This window comes from Thermobia domestica, chromosome 14, assembly GCF_964235325.1.
Source record: "Thermobia domestica chromosome 14, izTheDome1.hap1.1, whole genome shotgun sequence".
Taxonomy (NCBI): Eukaryota; Metazoa; Arthropoda; class Insecta; order Zygentoma; family Lepismatidae; genus Thermobia; species Thermobia domestica.
This window is the reverse complement of record NC_137467.1, coordinates 170,088,552-170,107,813: the sequence shown is the minus strand read 5'-3', so window position 1 is coordinate 170,107,813 and position 19,262 is coordinate 170,088,552. Positions and strand designations below refer to the sequence as shown.

Sequence of the window (19,262 nt, the reverse complement as noted above, 5' to 3'; positions counted from 1 at the left end):
AATTTTTACAAAAGCTTAAAGTAGTTCATCAACAGTTTTGAATGTTTGAGTTCCTACTCGTTCTAAAACATATAGCTGTAAAGCGGAAACAATAAGAACAATAACCTTCTCTTCTGCTAAAATGTCATCAAAACGTTTGATTAACAACAACATATCGTAAAGGAAATTAGTCACCGATTCATCTGTACGTTGAACACGTTCCCTTAACTGGTCTTCTATATCTAAGTAACAAGTGGATTTTCCAAACTCCTTAATGATACAAGCCCTTAACTGATCATATGATAACTGAGAAACGTCTCTACACTCAAAAAAATATCTTCAACTATTTCCGAATGTCTCCCTTAAAAGCTAAAGATAACATATCCTTTTTCTTATCGTCCCACGAATTGATATTGCAAATATCATCATATTCATCAAGATAGTTTCTGATATCTTGCCCTGTTCGTACATCATAGCGAGTTAGTGGATAAGTGTCTCTAGATATTTGTACTTGAGTTGATTTTAGTTTAGCGTCCCTTTCAGCAGCGAGGCTATATGAGACGTGGACCTACTGATTAACGTGGAATCCGAACCACATGAGCTCCCGCCGGGATATTTGTACTTGAATGTTTCTTGCAATGTCAGAACTTTCTTGACCGTCAGTTGTCTGACTTTGCGCTGACGTAGTATTTGAAGTCATGATTGTGTTCCAACGCGTGTCACACGAGTGTGGAATATGTGTTTGTGTAACATGGTGTTTCTTTTTAGTTTTCTTTATCTTTAAAATTTCCAGTTCAATGTTGTCTAATAATTGACCTAATTCATCAACAGGCATAAAAAATAGTCTAATAAACTCTAAATATTAAGCATATAAAAAATAATATACTTTTTATAGTCTAATGCAATAAAATAATAAATGTGTGTTAACCATATCATGACCGAAAAAAAGGAAGAAAACTCGAAAAATGTCCTAGTCAGAAACGAACCCAGAACCCTATAGGTTCATGAAGACGCCTCCACCATGTCATTCTGTGAAGAATATTTAATATTGGGGCGTAAACTGAGAATCGAACCCTTGAGTACCGGTATAAGTTCTTCGTCTATCTAAATTTTAAGTTAATTTCTCACAGAATGTTGCGAGAGATAGAGACAAACATGTATTGAAGAGAATAGGAAACTGATAATTGAGTGATAAAGATGTTTTAATTTCATTACTCGTTCTTATAATGAGTGTAAAGGCTGTATTTGAGATACGAAGCAAGGAATCTGAAACTATCAAATAAGGTAATATGGAAAGGCACTTACATTGTGATCCTTGTGGTAGCTGTAGTAAACCTCGAAGACTCCATCTTCTCTGTAGCTTATGTAACTTCTAGGCAAATGACAAGACTAGAACTGAAGTATAGACTTGAAGTGTTGTGTTAAGTGAATTGGTGGTCCTTTATATAAAACTGCGAAATGCAATCCGCATGCCTTTCATATTCCTTGTCTGGGAGTTTCACGTGTATGTCTGATAGAATAAAATAAGTTTTGGGCTTATTTCAATAAAGATGTCTAGATTCTGGAAACAATCCTGACTTAATTCATTCAATTCAGACAGCTATTATTTTGTACTCAAACCAGCCTTAAACTGTTTACATAATTTTTTACAAAAGTTTAAATATTTACAATAATTTCGGGTTTTTTAAAATTTGGTATACTACAATACCACTCTGCAACAACATAAGAGACGGTTAGAAGCGGTACTACCAAAAAATAATATAGTTAGTATACTAATAAAATGTAAAATATTGGCTAGGACTAGTAGGGGAAGAGCGCCAAAAAGTCGCTTTGCCTGGATGAAAATTTTATTTTGGTCCGCCCCTGGAAAGGTGTATGAGGAACCATGACTAATTTCCAGGCGATGTGCTACTTGATCATTAGTCACTCCTCTGTCTAACAGAGCCATGTCACGTGCACACTCAATGCTGTCATCATTTGTAGCCTTAGATGGCCGTCCGGCTTCTTCCTCGTATGTAACACTTGTGCGACCATTTTTGAATTTTTTCAATCCAATCCTACACAGCCCGTTGCGACGAGACACTGTTCCCGTATTGTGCCGAAAGTCTGTGACGGATTGCGGCCGCTGATACACCTTCCGATCTCAAAAGTCGGATCACTGTTCGTTGTTCCTCTTTCGTATAAACTTCTAATGGAGCGGGCAGGATCTATCTGCAACAAAAGGAAGACAAATGGAGGAATTGGGATCAAACTTTCACAGCATGACCACAATAGCATAACAATACAATAAACGAGGACAGAGTAAGAAGAGTTATGTCAAAATTGCAGATAATTTTTGACTTACCTTCGTATATACACCAAAAGTAGAAAGTTACATGCATGAGCAATAGCTTCTAAATCAAGACTTTTTTTTATCCACCCTATTCTGATAAAATGAGGAAATAAGTGATTTTATTTCACACCAATTCTATTATAGACAAAAACGTGATCTTTCTTCCATGTAACAAACATAACTACTTTTATTTTTGTAGATGGACGAGGTACTTCAAATCTAAGGCTGATTATCCCTCTGGTTGCTGCAATTATCCTGTTTGTTATTGTGGTGGTGATAACAGTCAGCTGCTCAATGGCTAAATATAAGGTAGGTTATTGTTGATAATTTATTAAAAAGTGTAGGCCTACTTTAAAAAACAAATCTTTACATAACTGCAAACGAAAGAGCAGAACGAATTAATGTTTATATAAGGATCTCATGTTGTAATCTAAGTAGTTTTCCCTCTAATATTTAGTGTGTGAAGTTCCTTACCCATTAACCAATTAATTAAAAGACAGTAAACTTCCTGCTCCGCGCAAAATAAAGAACAACCGTCTTCTATATACTGTATGAGCTCCTCCGTGACTAAGCGGTTAGCATACGCGCCTTTGGCGTGGGAGATCCGGGTTCGATTCCCGGCGGGAGCTCATGTGGTTCAGATTCCACGTTAATCAGTAGGTCCACGTCTCATATAGCCTCGCTGTCAAACGGGACGTTAAACTCAAAATCAACTCAACTCAACTCTATATACTGTATTTAATCTATATACAGTGACGTATTTAGGATTTGTTTCGGGGAGAGGGGGGGCTATGCACAACACATGAATAAGCACTTATATCTTTCCTTTTGGGTGGCGACAAATTTTAATAAAGCTCATTTTCTTTGCTTTAATATTTGCATAATGACACATTGGTGAAGCTTATGTGATGTGATACACACAGAAATTTAGCAGTGAAACTAACCTTGTATTCAATTCATAGAAGAAAAAGGAGGCATCCTCTTGACCTACCTAATTTCCAGGGCTACTTATCTTCCTTCCCCTCTTAATTTTCTTTCAAACATTCACCTTTCTTTATAACTAAAGGATATAACTATTCCTTAGCTATAATAACTAAAGTCCAGTTATGTTGATATCCGTGGAAGTTGATGTGGAACACCAGTATTGCTTATCAGCTCCTCTTAGTTTTGGTGTTACTGACGATGGTCGACTTAAATTACAAGTAATAACGGTCGAAAGTATGATAGGAGAAACGAAAGAAAGTCACAACTGACAAAAGAAACAGAAGAGTAGAACGGACGAAAGAAAGAAAACAAAGAACGCAGTTCTTACATGGAATGAAATTTCACAAGTACAGTATTATTTGTGAACAAAGAGCATAAGAAAATGGAAAGTCTATGAAATTCTTAGCAATGGTAAGAAGGATTATTGTTGTACGCGGAATGAGAAAAACTAACAAATTTATTTGGAGGGCTTGAGCCCGATAGCTCCCCTATTTGGAGGGCTTGAGCCCGATAGCTCCCCTAAGTACGCCACTGTCTACATATATGTAATCTTCGTCAGATCACAATGTAAATAAGTTTATAATAAAATTGTATAAAGCAATAGTATACAAGTATATATTTCAATGTAACGGTGAACAAAGACTGTTTTTTTTTTTTTTTATGTGATGGAGAAAACAAGAAATAGTAGCAGTCTAAAACTTATTGAAAAATTACGGAACTGATTTTTAAACAAATTTGTCAATCAATTTATACTTATTTACGTGTATATATTCTGATTTCCGAATCGTATTTGTTTTGCTTGCTCCCGAATTTCTTTCTGTCCCGAAAAGAATTGGATTAATTCGGGAAAAATCGTTATATTATCAATAACTCCAAATATACCTCAATATTCGCACTGTGACCGTCAATACAGTGATTCCAGCGTTGCTGCCGCTATTGGTACCAGCGGAGGAAGCCTCGATCTGATATGCCTTTCAGAAAGCCTCGATCTGATACGCCTTTCAGAAAGCCTCGATCTGATATGCCTTTCAGAAAGCCTCGATCTGATATGCCTTTCAGAGCTAGTGCATCTGCTTAGACTTCTGCAATTATTCCAAAATTGTGTCTGAAAGAGTTTGAGCCTCGGAAATATAAAGAAGTCAGCCGGATCCAGGTCCGAACTATATCGTTAGTGAGTAACGGTTGCTCCATTTTTCATGTATAGAAATTCTCTTACTTGCAGAAACATGAGAGTTGGCTGTGATAGAGTATCTAGGCCTCTTATCTCATGACAAATAATGGTCAGAGACCAACATAAATTTCATTTTAGCCACAATTTTCTGGAGTTTCGGACATTACAAGCGTTTCTGTAGCAAAATTTACCCCGCTTGACACACACTTGTATCGCATATCACTGCTCTAAGCTGCGCTGCATTTTCCTCAACGATGCAAGACTGAAACATTTGACACCTTACTAGCGATACGAGCGTTTCAGGATACTAAGACCGGAAATAAATCTTCTCTACTAAGACCGGAAGTGATAGAAATCCAGTACAACTTCCGGTTTCAATATTGATCTATATAGAGCAAAAACGATAAGTGATAGTCAGCACCAGTTTTTTAAAATCGATGTAGCATTCTAAAAAATAGGTACCATACCATCCTCTCTTTTAATCTTTTATTTAAACCAGAGGTGGGAGAAATCAACCACTTCCGGTTTTAACGTTGATCGCTATAGAGTAAAAACGGTAATAGATAGCAAGAAGTTTTTTTCTGCAATGAATTAAGCGTTTCATGAATATATTCTACCTCTACTCTAATCTTTCTACTAAAACCAGGAATGGCACAAATCTAGTACCACTTCCGGTTTCAACATTAATTGAAAAAATGTCTCACCATTAATAAAAATATGTTACCATGGCAACACTAAAGTTTTGGAGTGGGAATGGAGGCTGACAAAAAATTCAAAAATTGAACTTTACACTACCAGCTATATTAGTACCCTTAAACATGGGCATCGTTAGAGGGGAAGACGTATCAAACACAATAATTTTCTATGACATGCCTAATATTGCGTCTAGTACGTATATAGCACATGGATAATGTACGCTCCGTACAACTTTCCGTAGTAAACATGTGGATTCCGTATATTTGTACAATATACCGCTGTCTGTAAAACGAATTTTTTTTCAGTCTAGCCTTAACTCTGTTTAGCATTTCAGAACTGCTTTAAATTCTTTAGCAAATTCATTAATAATTTGACCTTTTTTCACAGAAGCGATTGAAGGAGGGGTTTTCAATGACGGAAATTGAGCACTTTAATACAGGAGCAATTGATAGTATTAACCCTGAATTAGGTGTGGAAGATCAGGCAGAACTCTTACCTTACGATAATCAATGGGAGTTTCCTAGAGAACGGCTAAAGCTAGGTAATACTATATATTACTTTTAATTTAACATTTTGATTGCACTTCTTTATAGGTTTTAATTTAATTTGTAACTGTGACAAATGAATGTTACACATTGAGTGTATGTAATGCATGTGTTGGAAACTTTCTGCCAACTAACTGATTAGTACTTGGCTTACTTTGTTGTTTAATAATTCTCCCTGACTTTTAAACCAATATCTCGATGGCTCAGTGTTTGAACATTCACCTGGGTTTTCGTGGGGTTCTTGGTCCGATCTCAACTCGCGCCAAGTGTGCTTTGTGGTGGACAAACACTGTGCGACTGAATTCTCCTGTCTTCTTCCAATTTCTTCATTTCCTCATTTCATTCATTCTGATCGTCACCGTTTCCTTTAGCCTACAGGGCATAATCTTTTATGAAACTGAAGATCTCACAGACCTGATCTGAGTATCTACAGTACTCAGAACCCTGAATGATTTTCAGAAACGCATCATTGCATCTATAAATTGCATTATATCGGTAACGGTACAAGATTTGGCTGAAGCTGGATTATCGTCTCAATGGTTCTCACGTAACAGATGCCGCACTTATCGCATGTTTCTACTATCAATTAACATCACCAAAAACATTTTGACCTTATGCAATTATTGCAAAAATATAAACAGAATAGTACCCCTTCAAATCAGGGACTGTTTTTGTGCTCATCCTGTATACACAGTAAGATATTTGTCCGTAACGGAGTCCATTTTGCTTTCTTAGTTCATGGATTTACATTTTTCTGTTTGCCTTGAAATGAAAAAGAATTTTCGTTATAAGATTTTTGCTGATTTATACTTCAAGTCTAGTTAAAAAGTCTTCGCTCTTTTCTAGTGAATTTGCATTGTACTATAAATTTAATATTACTTAAATTAAAACTGATGATGATATACTAAAAGTATATAGCTACTCGTATAACAAAATTTAATTTTCACGAAGAAAGGAACATTTAAATAGATTCGAAGGGGAAATTGGTAAAATCAAACTATTAAAATTCAAATTAACAAAAATTTGGCTCCTTACCAATGAATCCTTCCTTGGAAAGCCTAAACACTTTTTAGACGTTTCGGAACTCACAGCTGGTTCCTTCCTCAGTGGCAAGGTGAAAGGAATTAAAATGGCTAGGAGCTAAAAGATGTAAAACAAGAAATACATACCACCAAATAAATAAATGTAACGTAGAGTAGATCCAGAGATGAACGAGCAGAGCGAACTGCAAAAGGAGTGGACTACGTTACAGAAAGCGCGGGTTCTATGTTGCGTCATTATTGCCAGATTCAAAATAGGCATCAAAGGTGAGTACCCAAGTTCTATCAATATTGCCAATATCAACGTTCAATGTAGGTTTGTATTTATAAATAAAGAATGATTCTTTAACCTCCCTTTTTTTTTCTTTCTTTTTTTTTTTCGCTGAACCTATTACTTTAACCTATTTTCCTGTTAGGTATTCCTTGTTTTACACCTTTCATCGCCTATCCGTTTTAATTTCTTTCACTCTGCCACTGAGAAAGAAACCAGCTGTGAGTTTCAAAATATCTAAAAAGTGTTTAGGCTTTCCAAGGGAGGATTCATTGGTAAGTAGGCATTTTTCTTTTTTTTTTTTTTTTTGTTAATTTGAATCATCCTCTCCTGCGCCCATATAATTATCAAAATCCCAGTTCACTTCAAGCAAATTAAAAAAATAATTTGTCATAGAAACCAATAAGATAAAATATCATAGATGATGCAAGTATTCAATATTGTTAAGTTGCGTCTTGACCACTTAAACAGTGACATTTAGCATTAACTAAATCTCCATAGCTTAAACAGTTAATTTCACTATATTCCAAGAGAGCGTTAGGGCAGAGAAGAAAAGAGAACAGTAAGATAAAGGAAGAACTTTTTTGTTTTGTCTGTCCTTTCTCTTTCCAGACTTACCGGAAATTTTTACCACAAACCCTCAATGTACCCAGATTTAAAAAAATAAAATAAAAAATAATTGTAAGGCTGTTAAAGACCAGGCCAATATTAAGAAAAATACAGGTTTCCAATTCCTGTAAGTTAATCTCAAATGGCGCCACACACGTGAAACAAACGTTGTACTTACAAATAGAAGAAAAGAGAAAAAAATGGTTTCAACATGTGCTTACCAACACAGCATTCTTTTTACTTGATTGCTTTCTTCACTTGAGGTTATAATAAAAATAAGAAACTGGTAAAGATTATCTCTTCCGTAAAGAATTACTAAATATAATAACATAATAAATATATTAATGTTGTATTTTAGTATACAGAAGGTCATTTTAGGTTTATGGTAAAAATTTGGCATTTTTAGAAATACCGTGATGCCACCAGTAGTTATGATCGATCTGGAAGCCCTGCATGTTAGCTATAGCCCTACTTCTCAGTTCCCACTAAAGGGGACTGGATTGAAGCAGTTTGCTCCAAGTCTGCTCTATAGCTCTTGAGAAACTTGCCAAAGACAATTGCAGGGTTCCCACATTCTGGAAAATCAGGGAAAGTCAGAGAAATGAAAACATGTCAGGGAAAGTCAGGGAACGTAAATGTGCAAGACAATTCTAGACTGCATGGGAAAAACAGTATACGTCAAAAATATAGGTTTTCAGGAGGCAATTTTGTATTTTACCAAGCATAAGTATGAATCACTGATACTAACCGTACCAAAACGCGATTATTCAATTCACGTTCACAATTTATTTATACCAAGTTAACCGGAGGTGAAACATGACACACAGATCTCAAATTTTGACTTATCTCATTTTGACCAATTTCTTACTTCTACTGTTTCTTCCGCGCAGCCTAGAATTCATGAAGTGTAAATTATGTTTCTTCAAAACTGTCACGGCATAGTGTGATCTATTTTAAAAGAAATTCGTTTTTGTACTCAGCCATTTGTTCGTTTTCTGTACTCAGAACTTCTACCTCTCTGAAGAAATCTAATGAGTTGTTGTGTCAAACAAAGCATTTTAAACTTGCTGACAGTGCAGTGGTACTTCTTGCTTTGGATTTGACTGCAAATGAAAATTTACTTGAAATAAGGAAGTTGGACGTTGCTTTTAAGACAGATAAACTACTGAAAGAACTGAAAGCATCAGATAAAGATAAAATAGCTTTTAGGTTTGACTGTCGAAACCTTTTTGCTGAACACAATCAAGAAGATTGTAGAAATGAGCCCTCTGAAGTACAAACTAGTACGTGATCTTGTCACCTTTGGACCTCAGGCTAAAAAAGAACAATCCAGAACTTGCTCAGACTAGGATAAAGCACATCCTACAAACTCTGCATAAGCATAACAGAATATCTAATTCTGTACCCAAGAAAGCAAAGTGTCAACTTATGTGTCTCAGTACCGAAATTCAGGGGTCTCTTGCTGTTGACTTTAGAGAATACGAAGAGAAGATGGGCAGCATCAGGTTGGATGACTTCTTTGCAAAGGTAATATCCAAGAAGCAAGAATATTCCTATTTGTGTCATGTTGTGAAAATATGTTTAATTTTATCCCACGGCAATGCCTCAGTGGAGGGCGGGTTCTTAGTCAATAAGACACTTATTGTAGAAAACCAAATCGAAGCTTCTCTGGTAGCATAGAGGAGAGTGCATGATGCAATTATGTACTATGGAGGTGTGCAATCTGTTCCTATTGATCGAAGAGTCCTACTCTCATTTCGTTCAGTTCGGAGACACTGTGATGAATACCTTAAACAGAAACGGATCCAAAGTGCAGAGGAAAATAAAATCAAAGATGAAAGAAGAAAACTAAGTGCTGAAGTTAGAAATTGGAAGAAGGAAGAAACAAATGGAATTATGTTACAAACAAGAACAAGACACTCTCTGTTTTAAAAGGTAAATGTGAGGATTATCATGTCTCAGAGTTGGTAATATTAGGACTGACAGTATTAGACTTAGGGAGAGTTGGCAATATATCCTTGACTGCTTTTTATTACTTTTTCAAGCAAAAAAGTCTAATTTGGAATGTTAAGGTATGTGTTACTGTATCATACATATACTTATATGTATATACTTATATGTTAAATTTTGTGCAAATGACAATTACTCATATTGAACATAACAAATATGTAAATGGTAATTAAAAGTGTGTGTTGGATGGCTATGAGGATGAAGGAGGCCGTTAAAAAATTTGATAGAACCTACCCCATATCTTCCCATTTATATTCAAGAATTTATGTCAGGGAAAACAAGAATTTGTGTCACGGGAAGTCAGGGAAATCGATCTTCACTTTTTTGTGGGTACCCTGTATTGAGTGAGCACACTTGTTGTCAGTCCAACGCATCTTTCAACAACCGGAACCTACAAACATCCATGGGCGATGCATCACGAGATTTCACAGGAATATCTGTATAAGGATTGCATGAATTCCCATTTCACGTCCCACTCATTCCATGTACGTCACTGTTGACTTCATTGTATAACTGGATGTCTTGTCCAGATGAATTAAAGCATGAGGTGTGTCGCTGCCACATAGGGGTAGAATATCATATGGCGGTATAGTGTGTTCAAATTATTCGTCTGGAAATAAGCTGCATTCTTGCTCACTCTTCTAAGCGTAAGTCTCCCTACTTGCAGTAATTGCCAATGTCGCATGGAAAACTATGAGGATATCACGTATCCAGCAGTGGCGGATCTAGAAGGTAAAAACTGGGAGGGCCAACCAGAACCCAGACTATGATAGGTACACTATGAGTTTACTATAGACTTTCAAAAACATATAAATAATAGCTTAAATCATTTTTGTCACTCGAAAAACTGGGGACTAGGCCCCAGTCTCACCTATTGGTACCCGTCAGAACAACCTCTGGAATCATAGAGACGATAGAAGATAATGACTTTTTCTTTTTTATTTATTTATTTATTTATTTTATTTATTTTGTGCACATTCCGACATACCGGTATACACCCATCTCTCAACCAGCGAGACATTATAAACTTCTACCTGTCCTTTGCAAACTGGTGTTCTCACAGGTTTCGACTGTTTGTCTTTTCTCTCCAGTATATTCGAAATATGGAACACATGAACTCCATCTTTATGTTTCTTTACCAGATGTAAATCTTGCGCAATTATGGGATTAATGGTCACGGCGTAACGTTGTACTGAATTTGCTTTTGTTCTTTGAGATAGTGGGCTCTGATGTCTCACCAATGACCCTATTTTTTGCATCACATCAGGAATACGGTCGAGCCTCTGATATCTAGGATACTCAGTAATGGAACTCACTTGTTGCGCTTCAACACAACGTTGATCCCTTTCTCTCCCTTATCAAACACTGTTTACATCTTGGCTATAATTATAACTAATATCGGAAAGAGAACAACTGTTGCTCTCTCAAAAGGTCGTTAACTATAACTAATGTTGGTACGGGCACAAATATACCTCTTCTAAAATGTCGTTAACTATAACAAATGTTGGAAAGGGCAGACATATAGCTTTCCTAGAAGGTCGTTAACTATAACCAATGTTGGAAAAAGCACAAATGTAGCTCTCCCAAAAGGTCGTTAACTATAACCAACGTTGGAATAGATATAAATATATCTCTCCCCAAAAGTCGTTAACTATAACAAATGCTGAAAACGGCACAAATGTAGCTCTCCCAAAACATCGTCATTTTTGGAGCCATATGACCAATCTCATACACACATCAGCCATCCTTTCTGCAAGTGCGTACATACTACCTTTGAATTTTCAGTAGTAACGTCTCTGACGTATTCTCACGTACTGATACCTAGTGATCTAATTTATTTATTTATTTATTTATTTATTTATTTGCCTGCTTTGCATAAAAACGAGAGTATTCTCGAGTACGCATCCAGTTGTTAAAAGTACTAAATAATGATATATATATATGCTATAAAAAAACTTACAAATAGAGTAATATATACATAACTATGACTTTCATAAGCCTACGCATTCATAACATATTTAACAAAAGACATTAATACATCGTCTTCAAGAAACTCATTTACCGAGTAACAACACTTATCTACTAAGAACTTATGAAGATCAGACTTAAACATAGAATATGATTTATTTTGCTTTAGAAAGTCAGGTAACTTATTCAAAATTTTTATACAGTTAATATATACGCTTTTTTAAAAAAAAAATTGAGAAATTTTGGGGGATAACATGCAAATTATTAACGAATTGAGCATTGTATTTATAGACGTTACTGTTTTTAATAAATGTTTATTACTTACGGTAAACAAGATAATTTTATATAGATACACACAAGGTAATGGTAATACTTTTTGCCTTCGAAAGATGGACTTGTAAGAAGATTTTGGTGACAATCCAAACATAATCCTTAGTGCTTTCTTTTGTAAGCGAAACGTGCTAAGACATTCACTAGAACAACCTCCAACAATAAACCGTAACTTATTAAAGAATGAAATTTTGCATAATACACTGAAACTAGAGACTGTGTTGTGACATTACCTCTTAGTCTACGAAGGCCGAAACAAATATTACTTAATTTTTTTTTATTGAATTCAGAAATATGCTCATTCCAAGTTAGTTTCGAACTAATGGTGATATCGAGAAATTTAGTTGAAATAGAAAAGTCGACTTTTTGTTATTTATAATTACATAAGGAATAAATTTATTTTGAAGAGAATAATAAAAATTTAGCAAGGAAGTTTTATCATTGTTTAAAATTAATTTATTGCTGCTTAACCAGTTACTTAATCGTGAAAATGCAGTGTTTAGATTATATTCAATATCGTGTCGTGAGTTCCCTGTAATAATAACATTGGTGTCATCAGCAAATAAAACATTTATTAGGCAACATTTCTTGTGTCAAGTCAATAATGTATATAAGAAAAAGTAGTGGACCAAGCACTGGTTCTTGAGGTACACCAGTTAGTATTTTATCAATATAAGAACTAAACTTATGAATTTTGACATTATTTTCGTTCGTAATTTGAACTACAGTGCGTCCCACTAGCTTTCGAACCCGAAAAAAAACGTTATAATTTCCGAACAAATATACATAGGAAAATGAAATTCACAACACACGTACCATGTTTCATGCTGAATACATGACCGTCACAGCAGGTGCTAAAAGTGTCCTCCCTGGACGTCAAGACATGTTTGTACACGGCGTTCCATATTGTGAAAAGTCCGATGTAGAGTCTCCGGTGTGATCTCATGAATCGCATTCTCAATCTTGTTTCGCAACTCTTGCAGTGATCGTGGGTTGTTTCTGTAGACACAACCTTTAAGAAAACCCCATAAGAAGAAATCAGATGGTGTCAAATCCGGGGATCTAGATGGCCACAATCCTTTCGAGATTATTCTGTCACCAAAAAAGGACTCAATTTCTGCCATGGCCACGTTGGAAGTATGGCATGTTGCTCCGTCTTGTTGGAAATAACCGCGACGCAGTTCTTGATCGTCCAGCTGATTCACAAATTCACTGAAGATGTGTAAGTAAACTTTTGTGTTTACTGTATCTTCAATGAAGATGGGTCCAGTGATACGCTGTCGGGAAATTGCACACCAAACTCCCACCTTCAAGGGATGAAGTGGAATCTCATGGTACACGTGCGGATTTTCGGCGGCCCACACCCGAGTATTCTGCGAGTTTACATAACCGGAGAGATGGAACCAATCTTCATCTGTGAACCAAGTATAGTCTAGGATTCCTGGATTGTCATGCAACAAAGCTTGCAACCAACGACAATACATCACGCGCTTTTCCCAATCTGTAGTTTTCAACTCCTGAACAACTGTAACGCGATATGGAAACAACTTGGCTCTTTTGGCGGCTCTTTGCACAGTTGACTTTGACATCCCTACCTCTTCTGATAATCGACGCAGACTCTTCTTAGGGGACTGCAAAAGATGTTGCCGCACATTCTGTACTGTCTCCTCAGACATCCGTGGACGCGCGCCTCTATGTCCCGTAAGCAACGTTCCTGTTGTTTCGAACTTGTTCACCAAATGATGTATTGATGATTTCGATGGTCCTTTACGGCATCCAAATTCACGGCAAAATTCACGTTGAACGGTCTGATATAATCCCGATATCCAATATTTTTTAACAATGAACACGCGTTCCTGTACGGTGTACAGAACCATCCTCGCGATGCAGCGACTTGAGTCACACTAACGCACGCGCACCACGCCAAGCAGCACTTCCCCTGGCGCCACCTATCAGCTTTGTTTAGACGTGTACGCTTCTGTTCAACCCTTTCTCGTGTTTAGCATGAAACAAGGTACGTGTATTGTAAATTTCATTTTCTTATGTACATTTGTTCGGAAATTATAACGTTTTTTTCGGGTTCGAAAGCTAGTGGGACGCACTGTACTTGATACCCATCTTTCAAGTAAGACTCGACCTATTTATTGGAAGTTCCTCTTATATCATAAAAGCATATTTTTTAAATAAGATATTATGATTTACAGCGTCAAATGCCTTAGTAAGATCAACAAAGAGTCCAATTACCCCTTTTTTATTATTTAACGCGTGCATAACCTTACTTAAAAACCCATGTTGTGATAATGATATTAGATCATTGGAATGTAAGTAATTCCTTAGCCTACTTGACATTAGGGACCACGGTGGCTCAGTGGTAGAGCGTTCACCTCTGGTGCTTGGGGTCCCAGCTACGATCCCAGCTTCCGCCAAGTGAACTTTGTGGTGGACAAACACCGTGTGCGTGGGTTTCCTCGGGGTTCTCCCGTTTCCTCCCATTTTCTTCATTCCACCATTTCATTCATTACTCATCATCAACGTGGGACGTAAAACTCAAAGATTTCATTTCATTTCCTATTTGGCATTACCTTCTTAAATACTTTTGAAAATACAGACAAAACCGAGTTAGGGCGGTAGTTCTTAATATTGTAACGACTGCCTTTTTGTAAACAAGGAAATCACTTTAGCCACTTTTTACCGCTGTGGAAAAATGCCTGATTCTAGGGAAAAATTTATTACATGAGTCAGGTGGGGAGCAATTATTGGAGCAGATTCTTTTATAATAGTGGATGGTACAAGAGCTGCAGAACTGCTATTTCTCATCTTTCTTATAGTAGCTATTATTTCATCAATAGTTACTGGGGTAAGACAAATACATTTCGGATAAGAAGATATATATTTTAAGAACACTTGGGATTGAGTATAGCCCGCTCCCCCCAGTGATTTTTAACGAATCATAGTGATTCTAACGATTCATACTAGTTCATAATGAATCGGAATCGCATGTTATAAAGATTTAAGATGTAAATCTTGCGGTAAGGAAGCTTTAGTATAAGTAGTAGTAGTAGTAGTAGTAGCGGTAGTAGTAGTAGTAGTAGTAGCAGTAGTAGTAGTAGTTAGTAGCAATAGTAGTAGTAGTAGTGGTAGTAGGAACGGGTTAGAAGCCCCGCAGGGGTTGGTTGGGTTCTGTTCTCAATATAAGTAGTAGTAATAGTCGTAGTAGCAATACTAGTAGTAATAGTAGTAGTAGTAGTAGAAGTAGTAGCAGTAGGAATAGGAGTAGTAGTAGTAATAGTAGTAGTAGTAGTAGTAGTATTAGTAGTAGTAGTAATAGTAGTAGTAGTAGTGAATCTTCCAGTTCCGGTGACAAAAAACTGGGGGAGCGGGCTATACACAAGCCAACACTTGTACCAGCTTGATGGGATAGAGCACCAAGAGCTACCTAAGGAGAAGCTATAAAATAATTATTAATTTTATTTGCAATTTCAGTAGGGTTTGTAATTCTTTTATCAAAAATGATGTAATTCAAATTAGCAATATCATTATTTGTCTGTACCGACTGGTGGATAATATTCCACATAGTTTTTAATTTTATTTCTAGAATTTGTTACCATAACCCTGGAACGACTATTTGTACTACTATTTGTACGTATGGGTCTACCGTTTTCATTGAGTAACAAGAAAATAAAGTACTCTACATGTACGGGTCAATACAATAGTTACGTATATTAATCATCTATGTTATGCCTGTATACAGAAAAGTCTATTAATAAATGGACGTACTAAGAAGATTATTTTGTTAGAAATTTAGTCATGTTTTCTCCATTTTGTTTCGTAAGGCCGCCAACTTGGCTCCGGTGCATTTGGAAGAGTGCTGAAAGCTGAAGCAGTGGGTATTGTTAAAGGAGAACCGAAGACCACAGTTGCTGTTAAAATGGTGAAACTGCATGCTGATTACACGTATGTTAAAGCTTTAATGACAGAGCTGAAGATCATGATTCATCTGGGCAGACATCTCAATGTAGTGAATTTGTTGGGCGCCTCAACGAAGAATCTCAAAAAGCGTGAGTACCTATACGGAGGTTAATTTGTCTTGAAACTATGTACAAAGGTTGTACTCTTGGAGGTAAATTTTTTAGATGATTTTATCAAAAGATCTCAGGCAATTTTGTTCACATTTCATAATAAGTATGTCATTAACACAGACGTAACTACGGAGGGTAAGCGGGGCTTGTGCTCCGGGCGCCGGATTCGAAGGGCGCAAAATTGGCCAAATATTTCGGGGAGCGTTTTGGTTTGGTTTGTCAGGGGGCGCTAAGGCGAGTTCTTTCCTCGGGCGACAACTAACGTATTTGCGTCGCTGGTCATTAATAACCCTAAAATGTATATGTTGACATAAAGATATCCACAACGGGTAGTTTATTCTTGGGGTCATCATTTCTTTTTTTTTGGGGGGGGGGAGAGGAATTCCAAATACAACTCATGCGATTTTGTTTACATTTCATAAAATAATATCTTATTAAAAACCACAATATATGGAATAAGTCATTGCTCATGAAAAATCCTCAAGAACTAGTTTACTTTTAGGGGGAAAATTTTGTTCGACGAAGTTTTATGGAAACACCTTATACCGGGTGTTACAAAAATGTGTCTCAATATTTTGGGAACAGATTCCTTACATCAAAATAAGAAAAAAAGTTCATATCGATCTGTGCTCAAAAATGGATAGTTTCGGAGTTATAAGGTGCCGAAAACGTGAAACAAGTGAACTTCAAAAGTTCGTAGCTCTACTACTAAGAGACTTATCGTAGTCGGGTCAAGACATTACTGAGAAACTGGTATTTGAAATACCCAAATATCCATGTTTAAGAATGCTTCACCACTTGCACAGAGAAGTAGGTGGAGAGTGATCAAGTACTCTCAAACAGCCTCTCTAAAAATGATTGTGAAAGTATCGGAGATTCTGAAAGATGGATATTTGGATAGTTCACATACTAGTTCCTCAGTGATGTCTTGACCCGACTATCGTTGGTCCTACAGTAGTGGAACTATGGACCTTTAAAATTCATTTTTTCACGTTTCCGGTATCCTATAACTACGATACTATGGACTTCCGACCACAGGTCCACATGAACCTTTTTCTTATTTTGATGTCAGGAATCTGTTCCCTAAATATTGTGACACATGTATGTAACACGCTATATATTGAAATATCCCAAGTGGTATTGTGTACAAACAACATTTTACGCTTATGTTTATAACCTCACCATATGGTTTTACGTGAAGATACTACTCACCACTTGGATCCACTACAACCAGCAGACGACGGACTTCTGGCTCCTCCCACGAAGCAGACGACGACTTCGGAGCAGCAGTACCACCGACGTCTGGGGATCTATAAATTCGGCAGCCGTCAGCGGATGAGTACCAGTTTACTGGTGTCCCTCCTACTGTTTGCTTCGGAACATTAGGAGTAACCTAACCCCAAGCCTCTAGTCTGCTTCGGGACTCTTAGCTTTTCCGTTCTCCTGGCTTAGTCTGCTTCGGGGCTCTGTTGGGTATCCTATCTCAGTCGCTTAGCCTGCTTCGGGGCTCTGTGACCACCTAACCTCCTCACTGCTTACCACGGAGTATTGGGGAAACCTATCGCCATTCTGCGTAGCCTGCTACGGGGCTTTGTATGTAACGTAATTCATAGGTATGTAATTTTCTTATCTGTGAACTTTGTGACTCGGACGTGACTATATTTTAGTGTATGCCTCATACCAGGGAAAAACACTTTTCCGGAAGACAGTGCAAAGATGGAACAGACTTTCCGCCCTTCTTATAATATCTCTCACCTCACTAAGTACTCTGGACACGTTACAGAAGATCCGGATAGTTTTTTTTTTAATGTTATTTAACCACCTTGCGCTATTGCATTCCTGGAATGCCGAAAAAAAGAAGGAACTCCTACCTATGTATCTTCAGGACGTGGCTCTTGATTTGGTATTGCAATTAACAGCACAAAATCAATTGAACGGACTAAGTTACGATCAATTAAAAGCCAAACTAACGGATTTAAGTAGACCAAAATTACCAGCATATAGGGCTGAATTTGAGATCTTTCAGATTCAACAAAGGGAAAATGAATCTATTGACGCATATTTTTAAACAAAATTAAAGGTAATCCGTCAAGTTATGCCCCAGGCCACTAAGGAACAAAAAATAAACTATTTATCTTTGAGTTTAAAGAAAAATTTCTTACAAAAAATCGCATTGAAAACATTTACTACGGTACAGGCTTTACAGTCACATTTACATAACTTGTAAAAAGCGCATGATCTTACGAAAAAGCGTGATTATGTAGAATTACAGCACGCAATTTATTCATTTTGTGACCAGAATCCAACAGTTAGCAGTTTAAATTCTTCGACAGTTGCTAGCGCCTCGTTTCCCACACGCCATCAACAACCAACTTATCCGCCATGCAATCAGACATCCAATTGGCATCACTATCAACAACCTGCTCCATCATTTCCTGTACCTTCCACACTAGAGCTACAGGGTGCCTCACAAACTCAAATACTTCAAACCCTCCCTCCCAAGTTAATACTATACAACCCCCACCCGACCCTGCGCCAAGCACATCTAACACTACGAACGCCAATAGTTCATTGGAATTTAGTAAAGTTGCCAATCAAATGACCGAATTATCTCTTTTAGTGGCTTAAAATGCTATGAGAAATTCAAAATTTAGACGTGCCGGCTATAATGATTATAAACCATGAAATACAAATAACAGTAATAATAATCCGAATAGGAATGGAAAGAAAAGCAATCCTAAGAATAACAGTAAAAATAGTAATACAACTAGACCGGAAACTGTTACAGTGTGCGGTACATGTTACAAACAGGGACATTCTTCCAGTATATGTTACAAAAATAACAAACAGGGAAACACATAGGGGGGCCACAGGACAATTTTTCTCCATAACATGCTCTGAGGGCAGTTACACAGGAAGACGATGAACAACAAAAAGTTGCAGTTCTTGAATCTAACAAATAAACATTAGCATCACTTTACATGTGGCTCCAGTGACCTATAGGAGAGAGAGTATAAAATTACTAAATCAGGAGCATAAACTACTAATCAATGTAACAATTAGTAAAGAAAAACACCCTGTAATAATTGAAAGGAAGCTCTCTAAGTCTTTAGCTGAAATCAATGATTCCTCCAAATACGCTATTAATTCCTTTTAATACCAATCTTAGAGGAATTGAGAATTCCATTGTAAATTTGCGGTACATTGCTTTACTTAAATTCAAAATTGGGTCAACAACATTTTCACAT

General features: G+C 36.8%; 1 protein-coding gene across 1 annotated transcript in view; it reads left to right on the top strand.

Annotated features, from left to right (window-relative positions):
• LOC145670742 (vascular endothelial growth factor receptor 1-like) overlaps positions 1-19,262 on the top strand; it is a 325,002-nt gene that overhangs the window by 245,312 nt on the left and 60,428 nt on the right. Inside the window, exons 15-17 of the mRNA XM_081739513.1 lie at positions 2,511-2,620; positions 5,550-5,703; positions 15,769-15,993. Coding sequence (XP_081595639.1) covers positions 2,511-2,620; positions 5,550-5,703; positions 15,769-15,993 — 489 coding nt within the window. The remainder of the gene's footprint in view (positions 1-2,510; positions 2,621-5,549; positions 5,704-15,768; positions 15,994-19,262) is intronic.